General features: G+C 36.0%; 2 protein-coding genes across 2 annotated transcripts; one reads left to right on the forward strand and one right to left on the reverse strand.

Moving 5' to 3' along the window:
- The first annotated feature begins 688 nt into the window (after positions 1-688).
- Positions 689-1,719, forward strand: LOC118574429 (olfactory receptor 52A1-like). Its single transcript, XM_036175342.1, has one exon. The coding sequence runs from the start codon at positions 723-725 to the stop codon at positions 1,668-1,670; it is 948 nt and encodes a 315-aa protein (XP_036031235.1). The 5' UTR covers positions 689-722; the 3' UTR covers positions 1,671-1,719.
- A 3,532-nt stretch (positions 1,720-5,251) lies between these two features.
- LOC118581779 (olfactory receptor 52K1-like) lies at positions 5,252-6,196 on the reverse strand. Its single transcript, XM_036184231.1, has one exon. It carries the CDS (start codon positions 6,194-6,196, stop codon positions 5,252-5,254), a length of 945 nt encoding a protein of 314 aa, XP_036040124.1.
- Positions 6,197-12,179: the final 5,983 nt, after the last annotated feature.

Below are 12,179 nucleotides of genomic sequence, written 5' to 3' on the forward strand. Positions count from 1 at the left end.
GTGTTAGAAATTATTTTAATTGCCAGCTGGTAGCAATTAAATGAGCAAAATAAAATAAGTTACAGTGAATTCCACTACAAAATTCAGAGCACTACTGCTTTGCTGTATATGAAGCCCATTAGTAGAATAAGTGTATAAAAACATATGTAAGCAGGGAGCATATAGTATTTTAGGTTTGGGACATTCCTTTCTTAATTTATGGTTCCACTTTTGCTTCATTGGCCTCTTCTCTGTGTTCTAACCTCCTGTTTACTGTCCTCTAAGATCTGTGAGTACTTACATCATCATTATCATTTGATTACAAGATGGATGATCTATAATATGACTTTGTCACAGTGACCTTTAATTGTGTGGAATGTATGCTGAGTTTGGAGATGGATATGGAAACAGTTGTATTTGCTTTCTTTGAGACAAGCGGGGATGACTCCCAAAACTCACAGAATCAGTGCGATTAGACCATTAATTTTTCACTTATACAGTGTCTAGAAGATGAACATAAGGTCATGTTCATTATCTAAAAATCAGCACTGGCTTTACAAAAGAATACTGAAGAACAACATTCTTATGAAACTAAGTCAATGCCCAAAGGTTTAAAGCCATATGTTTATACTTCCACATTTATAAGATTATGAGAGGAAATGTGAATATACTCTCCTCCACATTCGTCAGTTTTCTCTCAGTAGGTGTCAAGATCAGTGGTGAGTAGAGCATTTATCAGCCTCATGGGATACGACAACTTATCATATCTGAACCCAAGGACAGTGATTCTAATTGGCATCCCTGGACTGGAGCATGTGCAGTTTTGGATTGGATTTCCCTTCTTTATTGTATGCCTTGTGGCTTTGCTGGGGAACCTCTTCCTACTAGTCATTATCTCCACAGAACGCAGTCTACACCAACCCATGTATATTTTCTTGGCAGTACTGGCAGCTACTGACCTTGGTCTCTGCTTAGCCATTGCTCCTAAGATGCTGGCCATCTTCTGGTTTAGTTCGTGCTCCATGGCTTTTGATGCTTGCCTCACCCAGCTCTTTTTCATCCACACCTTGCAAGGAATGGAGTCTGGCATCCTGCTGGCCATGGCCTTTGACCGATATGTTGCCATCTGTCATCCTCTGAGACACACATCCATCCTCACACCTTTATTTCTACTTCAAGTGGTTCTGATGGTTGCAGTTCGGGCAACTGTCCTTGTTGGGATTTTACCTATTCTCCTTAAGCAACTGAAATGGTTCCACTCTGTTGTAATTGTCCATTCTTACTGTGAGCACATGGCTGTAGTCAAGCTGGCAGCAGAAGATGTCCATGTTAATAAATCATATGGGCTCTTTGTGGCTTTTGCAATTCTTGGTTTTGACATGATATTTGTTTTCATCTCCTACATTTTGATTTTCCGAGCTGTTTTTCATCTTCCACAGAAAGAGGCACGAAACAAAGCATTCAACACGTGTACAGCTCACATTGTCATCTTCTTAGAGTTTTATATCCTTGCCTTTTTTTCCTTTTTCAGTCACCGTTTTGGTCATGTGTCACCGTATGTCCACATCTTATTGTCTACCATCTATCTGCTTCTGCCCCCTGCTCTTAACCCCATTGTCTATGGTGTGAAGACAAAGGAGATTCGCAGACGGGTTGTACAGTTTTTTTTTCTGAATTCTAATACTCAGTAAAAATGCTTAAAGTATTGTGTTAGAGGGAAACTAGAGTTGCCTGTCAAAGCTGATTATACTATATGTGTCTATTTTTATTAATTTTTTCCAATACAGTGATCTTCTATGATAGTCTATATTCCCAAGATAAAAATCAGTCTAAACATGGAATAAACACATGTGAAAAATATGAATGTATCTAATACAGTCCTAAGATCCCTTATCTATGTTTTTCTTCTCCATTTTGTTTTCTTTCTTTCTTGAATTCTTATACCCATGTTTTCTTTCTCCCAACCAAGACACCTATTGTATTATATGTAATACAAAAATATGTTTTTTTCCTGACAGTGGACAGTGACACAGATGTGTTCTATGATTCTATAGTGATGATAAGAATATTGACCAAATTTAATGTACTGTTAGTTAAGGTGAGAGAAGTTGCAAACAAAATATTTGGCTTCACATGGAGAAGCAACTAGTCTAGATTGTAAAGGGAATCATACAAGACTTCATAGAGGACAATATATTAAATGTGAAATTTGAATGTTGAACTTTTCTTTGGTACATAAAGGTTTTTTAACCATAATATTAAGTCAGTTTTAAAATTGGTGTCATTAGAACTCATATTGTGCAGATGTGTGTGACTTTGACTTCCATGAGAAATCAGATCATGAAAAACTGCCTCATCTTCAGAAGCCTCATCTCTATATTCAACAGTATCCACATAAACCATTCTATTTCAGGGGATCAACTACTAACATCCTTACCATCTGATACCAGTTTTATATAAATGTAAAATATGCACTACATATGTTTATTTATTTGCATAAAATATGCATTACAAAAATTCAGGTGCCTTTACCCACTGAGACATTTCAACAGCCTAAAGACTAGTGTGGTTTTCAATGGCCACTGTCTGTGTCATTTTGAAACTCACAATAACTTACTTTTCATTAAAAGTTAATTAGGAGGTATTGTGAAGAGTTTGAAACCTGTATGACTAAACTGAACAAGGATCATGATGAATATGCCATTATATCTCTTCCTATTCTAATCTCTATTAATTAAAAGCTCTTATAAACAAATGAAGAAAATAGAGGCTGGCATTTCCCTTTGTCTCTCTGACCTCCTTGTCAGCCCTCATCCTCCAGAGACTATGGATTGAGAGCATATGCAATTTCTTGGCTTGTACCACATGAGTGAAAAAAGATATTAACTCACTAAGCTCTCCATTTACTATATTGATTTTCCTTTCCTTTTGATGATCAAGTTACTTACATACTATATTATCAGAAGGAAAGACAGACAAAATGTACTTGAAAATATTTTCAACTTAACAATATACCACTGGTGTAAAGACATGCTACCAAAAGCAAACCATAGCAGACATTTTTTTAGTGTCAGTGTATATTTTCAACTTATTCCAAGAAAAAAATTATGTAAGAGGGGCATGGATCTTCACAATTTTCTTTTGTTGAGGTCATTTTGAAGTAGTAACAGAAATAGAACTCCTGGTTGTCACAGGGGGACATTGAACTATGCGGTATTTACATAGTCACTGCACACCTCTGTGAATAGGTGCATAGTAACACCTTAAACGCATTTACAGTACTCCCTGCACATTGTCCTCATGGGTAAATTGAACTCCCCAAATCATAAAAGGGTCTTATAGAAGAAGTCATAAAATGCTATTGAAATGAACATGGGCTCTCTTCAGACAACTTCTGGAGCAGCCTGAGAGCATAAGTAGTTTTTAATACTGAAACTAAAATGTTTTAGGTGGGAGGAACAAACTATATAAGCAGGATAAATCTTATTCTTCCAAGTTCCCTCATGTCATAATATAGAAAAGTGATAAGTACATCATATGTTCATGTACTGAGAAATCTACAATTTGTGGGAAGAAAAGCAATAAAAATGCCACCTTTCAACATATAATCATATAAACATTTTGCATTACCTTGTTCAGTGGAAATTTGCATTTAATTCCAGTGTTTACTTCTCTTATTCATTATTTTTCTTATTTTACTGGAACATAAGGCATAGTATCAGTTTCCTATAGAGATGATATTGTAATGAAATGGATAATCTTTAATAATTAATATTTTAGTAATTATGATGTGTAGCTTTGAATATATTAAATTTATACAAATATGTGAAACCAGATATATGGCAAGGGAAATTTAAAGCAAAAAAAAAGCAGTTCTTTCCATTTACTTCCATTTTTATTTTGACAGTTTCATACATTTATATAATATAGTAGTAATTTTAACCCTCTTCCTTCCCAATCCACCTTGATTACCCTCTGAAACCCTTCTTCCCATGTAGTCCTCCAACTCTGATGTCTTCTTTTTATGTCACTTACCAAGCTTATTAGAGTTTCTCAATTCAGCATGTTTTGTATGTTATTCACTGAAGCAAGGGCAACTTACTAGTGGCTACACCACTGAAGAAAATGACACCCTCATCAAACATCCCTTTTGCAACTATGGCAGCTAGCCTGTAGGGAGAAAACTATTTTGGATTTTTCCATGTCCTTTGACAAAAGGCTGTGATACCTTCATCAAAAGTGCCTTATCATCACATTCTGTTGGACAAGCAGATCAATAGCTTATACTGATTCATGGCTCTCAGGTGTCTTCCTGACCAACAACTCATAGGGAGTTATCCATAGATGAGACTATAATTATTGTTTAATAACCCTTGGCTTCTGGAACAAGCACTATCCAGATGTGGAGGGTATCTCATTTTAACTCTTCCAGAAAGCAATGTTTATATTTTAATTCCTCTTTATCATTGAGTAAAATCTCATTGTGTATAGGTAACACATTTTCATTATCTATTCATCTATCAATAGACATATAACCAGTTCCATTTCCTAGCTCTTATGAACATGGAAGTAGAGAACATGGATGCGTGGGTGTCTCTGTTATAGACTATATATAATGTTTTAGGTATACACCCAAGAATATGTATCTGAGTTTTGCTGCCATACTACTTTTCCTTTCTAAGTAATTGATTTCCATAGTTAGAGCCCATTTTATTTGGAAATGCCTATCTCTCAAGTCATCTTATTATGTACCTTATATGATCATGTTATTTACCCTATAGTGCTGTTTAAGCAGAGAAAAAAAGCTCATTAATTTTTTATAAGTTCAGTTTTATACATCTACTTTCATTACAATTGCCTTGTATAATATATGATTGTGTGTTTGTGAAAGAGAAAAAACATGACCATGAAAGGACAAAATTAAACCAGTGCTGTGTTGATGACACACACTTCAATTGTGCTCTTACACCTTTTGAACAATTTTTTCAGTCCATGTGACCCCATTTGTTTAAATACAAAATAAAAATTGTAATAAAGTACTCCTCTTTTATCACATAGAAGCAAGCACTTGAGAGTTAGTGGATTTTCATGCAACCATATGGAAAGAACATGCTCTAAATATAGTCTCACACTGACAGAGCTCTTCTCTTCAATCGGGAGTAGATTTCCCCTCTCAAGAAAATCCTGAGCTGGCAGAAGTTATTTTAACTTATGGCTGTATATAGCACCCAACTCCATTCCACCATGTCTTATTTTCATCAATGGTATCAGCTCAGTCTCTGTGACAGTTGAGTACCCGAAGCACCCACTCCCGCATCTGTTTGGTTCGTGCTGCATATATTAAAGGGTTGACCATGGGAGGCACCAGGAAATACAAATTGTCTATTATAATCTGTAAATAGGGAGCCATATGGTACCCTACAATCTGGGATAAGACAGAAAAGACAACTGGAGAATAAAACAGACCTATGACACAAAGATGAGAACCACATGTGCTAAGAGCTTTGCTCCGGGCTTGCCAAGATGGAATATGAAAGACAGCATGAAGGATAAGAGCATAGGACAGAATGATAAAAACTAGATCAACCCCCACAGATGCTGCAATAACCAGGAGGCCATAAATGATATGATTGGAGATGTCTCCACATGCAATCATCACCACAGCCATGTAGGCACAGTAAGAGTAAGCAATGACCTGGGTTTGGAATCGTTCCAGTCTCTTTGTCAGGATGGGTGCAGGGGTCAGCACTGCTACTGCCCTCGCCAGTATAGCTAGTGCCATGTTCACAAGCATGTTGCTGTCAAGGATGGTTGTATACCTCAGAGGGTACCAGATAGCCACAAATCTATCAAAAGCCATGGCCAAGAGGATTCCTGATTCCATGACATAAAAGGAAGGAATGAAAAACATCTGTGTGAGACAGGCATCAAAACTGATTTCTTTAGCATTCATCCAGAAGATTCCTAGCATTCGGGGTACAGTAACTATAACCAGGCACAGGTCCACAATGGATAGTGTAGCCAAGAGAAGGAACATTGGCTCATGGAGACTCTTCTCTATCCAAATGATATTTATGATGGTGACATTTCCTATGATGGTTATTATAAATATTAGGAAAAAGGGCACAGAGAACCAGCTGTGAGATGATTCCAAGCCTGGGATTCCAGCCAGGATGAATATCAAGGGCTGAGGAATGGAGTTATTACATGAGGGCATGGTCATAGGAGCTCTTCAAGGTATGATTCCTAGGGAGAACATGGATAATATAATATGAAATTTCCATATTCACACTTAGAAATAGTGGTTAGTATAGTAGTTTATAATGGTAAATGACTCATAAATTGATGATCAAGTCAACACTAGCTACTTGGACTGAGAATAAGGAAAATTCTGAACAATTTTCTCTCTAAGAGGAAGAAGCTTTCTCAAAAACTACATTCTCATTAAACATCTACTAATCCCATGGTTTAGACTTTCCCCTTTCTCTGACTGTACAATACTCAGCATTTAGCATCTTATCATATGATCCCATCTAGGTGATAGGATATAGCAGGACATGTCTTACACATTACAGGCAGACTGTGAGCATATTAGCAAGCCAGTCTTTGAAGTGTTTGCTTCAGGCAAGGAAGCTGAATATAATTATGTATTGATCCTGTTTGTGGGACTGGAATTGGTGCTTTAGGATTTTTCTCTGGAAATCTTTAGCTGTAGATAGTTCATTCTGATAAAAGATCCAGGAATTCTGGGAATTTATGCAGAAAGTAATCACTTTGGTAGAAAATGTATGTTTTGGATGACAAAACTGAAATCTTCAAAATCCTCAGCAGATAATAATTGAGCATTTTTCCAGATTATTCAGTAAAGCACAATTGGAGTATGGGTAAATGTCAAAGGAAATTAGTGATTTCCTATGTAAATGTTTGTTTGTGTTTATATTGGGAATAGTATTGAAGGTTAAATATAATTTATTTATATAATTTAATTTATTTATAATATAAATATTTCTACCCAAATACCACTTTTAGTTATTAAGTATTTTAAACTTATGTGACTATTTTTATAGTATTACATTTTTTCTCTTATTAAATGGAGGTCATGAATGTATATTAATATGCTAAAATGGAAATTATATATGCATAACATATATTAATGTAAGGACATGATAGTAAGTTTTAAAAATTATACAAGTGTAATTATATTCACTTTTAGGGCTTAGACTCCATCCGTAATTTTATTAAACATTTCCACTATATAATAACAAATATCACTGAAAAAGATAAAAGCATAAGATCTTGAACTAAAACATGCACTTCAAAGTTACTTTACAAACAAACATAATGATAAGAATATTAGGTCATAATTCCTTCTTGCAGTTAACGGTTTTCTTGGATTGCTAGGGTTTTATAGTTATATTCATATCAAATATACCCCATACCCTATTTAACATGTTCCAAATTATTGGTAAGTCTAATGAATTGGCTTTTATTATTGTTTTCATTTGGGGTTTTACTATGACACAGGGTCTTTGTATGAAGTCCAGTTTGACTTCAAACTCACTAGGCAGTCATGTCCTTCTCATACTCATGATCCTCCTGCCTCAGTGTGATGTGGGCTGGCATTACAGGCACACCAGGGATAGTCACCACACCTGACCTTCAGGGAGTTACTGTTCAGTTTCTGGCATAAGCATATCCTTGACTTTATAAAGATAATTAAAATGCACACATGTTTAGGCTTTGGTTATATAATACAGCAATAGAGGGGTTTTTATATAGTTAAATCATTATAAATATTGAAGAGCACAAAGTGTTGTTGGCCTAGGTGCTAAAATTCTACTGTAGCAATTTTTGCATACTCTGTTGACTGACTCAGACATGAATATTTCATATTTTGACTGCATTTTGTCAAAGGCACATTGGAGCTCACCTGAGAGGTAACTTGGCACAGTAAAAATATGAAAGCCTTTGGAAATTCAGACCTAAAACTTACTCTATGTGACTTGATCTTATCTTTCTTTTTCTTTTTTGATATTATACTATGATTACATTGTTTCTCCCTTGCATTTCCTTCCTAACCATCCCATATAGTCTTCCTTGCTCTATTTAAAATTAGGTGTTAAATTAAACTTCCTCATGTTAAAATTAGATAAGCCATATAAGGCAAAATGGATAGGTTTAAACCCACCACTTAATCCCTATATGGATAATACATGAATGTTCCTGGCGTAATTCCTGAAAAAGATTTTTGTTCTAAATGCAAAATCTATTTGAAGTAAGATATTAAAGTATTGTAAATTTGTTAGTTACAAAAGACTGGGATAAAGATAAGGAAACATTTTGAACTGATATCCTTGGTACTTTTGTAGTCTAATGTTTCTAGGTTATTTATATGTTTAAGGAGAAAATATTTGGTATCACTATAGCCAGATATCTAGGCAAATAATGGGGACTAAAACATTAAAATACAATTAATCCATTAGGAGAGATGACCCTATCATAAATAGCTGCTTCACAACAAATGATATACCCCACAAATCCAGAAACTCAATATACATTGGAGTTTCCAGGGGGAACTGTATAATCATCTATCTGTATATTATCTACACTTGATTCAAGAATAAACACTTGGAAGGTTTCTTTTGTATTTGTTTTTCAAACAAGTGTCTCTGATCATTCAAAAAATTGCTGATTTCTACAATTGGTTCAGGTATTTTGTGTTATTTTGTTGAAACAACTGAGAACATATTCTTCCTATCCAACTCTCTAAGTCTCAGGAAGTTTTCACCCTTTTCTCCCCTTCTTTGTCTCTTTTTCCGGAGTCCTACCTGCAGACAGTTACAGATCTGGTCAAAGTGAGTGTAGAGGTCCAAGGAGGAGCTGTTTCACCCAAGAACATGATGGAGTGTTTGAGCTTGAGGCCTATTTAAGTTGGTTTGGTTTTCCTTCCTGGGTCCCAAGTGACCTTATATCCAATGTGCTGCTCTTAGCTTGAATATTGCAGGGAACAAATCTTGAGATGAATCACTAAGGACAGACAGTGATGTGAGCTCCACACTATTTTCTGTGGATTAGAAACTCCAGAGAGACAAGCAAGAGCAGGTGAATCAGAATTGGTATCTGAGAAAGCTGAAGTTACAGGGTGTGAGTGGGAACTCAAATTTGAAACAGTGTGTACAAGGTTGTAATTACATCTAAACTGATCTGTTTTCAAGTTATTTTAATTCTAATCACATTTAGGCTTCAAAAAAAATCCAAAATGGATATTAGAGCTCTTAATTTGTTAATTGGTATTGAAGCCCACACATATACCTAGAAAAAGTATAGACCAAGTAAAGCTAATTTTTTAGAAGCATGTGTATACAGAAGAGAAAGGGAAGAAGTGATGGAAATTTGAGCAGCAAAAGAGTGCTAGATGATAAATATCATAGAAGTCAAGGCAGAGGAGGAAATGATTTAGAAAGACTCTTTGCAAATTGTAGCTATAACTAAAAGAGAAAGAAATTGTTGCGAACTATTTTGTTCAGAAATTACTGGTCGAGTATAGATATCTTGAAGAGAATGATTAGAGCCCTTACTATTTACTTGTTCTTTATTCAAACAAATTACTACTTTTATTTTAAACTACATCTCCTTTTTTAGATTATAATTACATCCTTTTTCCCTCTATTTTCTCCCTCCAAAGCTCCCATATACCTCTCTTTGTGTTCTTTCAAATTCATAGCCTCTTATTTATTAATTGTTGTTACATACATATATGCATGTTTAGGCATACATATGTCTAAATACATATATGCAAACTTCTTGGTCTGTATAATGTTGCTAGTCAATATGTTTTCAAAGGCAGACATATGGTACTGGATTACTAATTGGTGTGCTCTTCCTAAAAAAGACTATTTTTCCAACTCTCAATGTTTCTTAGTTCCTTGGTGGGTTAAGACCTCCTAGGATTTCTCTTTTGTATGTATTGTTGATATCACTGTTCAGCTCATGTTTAGGCAATTATGTTATATGGGTATAGCTTATTATATTCCTAGAGACACAATCTCATAGCAAATTACATCATTAATATTTGTCCTTATACCCACAGAGAACTTTACTTCTTACCCCCATCAAGGAAAGTTCTCTTTGAACCAGATAGATACCATTGCAGAAAACAGTAATGAATCAAATGCAGAGTTGTGAAGCCAAGCCCTAATGGATTCACTTGCAATACAACTACCATACCCAAGGCTCAGGGATCATTGTAGAAAAAGGAGGAAGGAGATTGTAAGATCTAGAGTTTACTGTGAGTTTATATCTGTTTATTCATACATTTTTATTACTCAGTAAAGGCAGGCCTTCAAGTAATAAAATAATATGTATGCATAAATATGAGCATTCCTACACACACACACACACACACACACACACACACACACACACACACACAATGTTTTCTCACATTCACAATGTTTTTTCAGCAATTGTTGACTCTAAACTCTTAGACACAGAATAACATTGCCAAGGGTGAATTACAGTCATGTAACCTCAGAGTTTTTTTTTTTTTTTATATCAATCTATGCTACACAGAGTAAAGTATATTCATTATACTCAACGAGTAAAATTCTTACTTTGGTCATTATGAAAAATCTGCATCAAGTTATTGTGATTATGGACAGTGAAAGTTTTCCTATGAGATCTACTTCATTAATTTCTTCCATTTTTGTCACACTATCAATTACATCACTGCAGCCACAAAAATATTTCTTCTATAGACACATGCTTTAATATTATGAAGTTAAGTTGTATAATGTGATGCTCTCCATTGTGAAGTATTTAGTGATGTTGAGCAGATTAACATATCTATCATAGAGGAGTAACTTAAAGCATATTAAACTCATGGCTTATATATAAACCTGATTATTATATAAAGTCTTTACATCAAGTCCATTAATCTATACTTGATAGACATGACTGTTCACCCTTTATGTCTCTCCATCACACTATGCTAACCTTAGTAACTATATTTCTTTTCTTTTCTCCAATATTCTTTTTTTAAAATTATATTTGTGTTTTAATTTTACGTATCAGCCATGGGTTCCCCAGTCGTCCCACCTCCTGCCCCCACCACTGCCTTCCCCCCAGCCACTGTCCTCCATTCCTATCTCCTCCAGGGACAAGACTCCCCTGGGGATCCAGCTCAACTTGGTAGATTCAGCATAGGCAGGTCCAGTTCCCTCCTTCAAGGCTGAGCAAAGTGTCCCTGCATATGCCCCAGGCTCCAAACAGCCAGCTTATGAACTAAGGACAGGACCCAGTCCCACTGCCTGGGTGCCTCCCAAACAGTTTAAGCTATTCAATTGTCTCACTTATCCAGAGAGCCTGTTCCAGTTGGGGGCTCCACAGCTTTTGCTTCATAATTCATGGGTTTCCATTAGTTTGGCTATTTGTCCCTGTGCTTTTCCAATCTTGGTCTCAACAATTCACTCTTGCAGTCCCTCATCTTTCTCAACAATTGGAGTCCTGGAGCTCCACTTGGGGCCTGGCCAAGGATCTCTACATCCACTTCCATCAGTTATTGGATGAGAGTTCCAGCACAATAGTTAGGGTGTTTGGCCATCTGATCACCAGACTAGGTCAGTTTAGGCTGTCTCTCAACCATTGCAGGTAGTCTACAGTGGATGTATCATTTTGGATTTCTAGGGACATCTCTAGCACTTTGTTTCTTCCTGTTCTCATGTGGTCTTCATTTATCATGGTCTGTTATTCCTTGTTCCCTCTTTCTGTTCTTGATCCAGCTGGGATCTCCTGCTCCCCTAAGCTCTCTTTCCCTTAAACCATGCCCTTCATTACTCCCACTCTTGTCCAGGTCGTTCATGTAGATCTCATCCATTTCTCTGTCACTGGATGATCCCTGTGTCTTTCTTAGGGTCCTGTTTTTTAGGTAGCCTCCCTGGAGTGGTGAGTAGCAGTCTAGTCATCTTTGTTTTACATCTAGAAACCTACTATGAGTGAGTACATACCATGTTTGTCTTTCTGAGTCTGGGTTACCTCACTCAGGATGATTTTTTTTAGATCCATCCATTTACCTGCAAACCTCATAATGTCATTGTTTTTCTCTGCTGAGTAGTACTCAGTAGTATATGTAGCACATTTTCTTTATCCATTCTTCAGTTGAAGGGCATCTAGGTTGTTTCCAGGTTCTAGCTATTACAAAC

Source organism: Onychomys torridus, chromosome 1 (assembly GCF_903995425.1).
Source record: "Onychomys torridus chromosome 1, mOncTor1.1, whole genome shotgun sequence".
Lineage (NCBI taxonomy): Eukaryota > Metazoa > Chordata > Mammalia > Rodentia > Cricetidae > Onychomys > Onychomys torridus.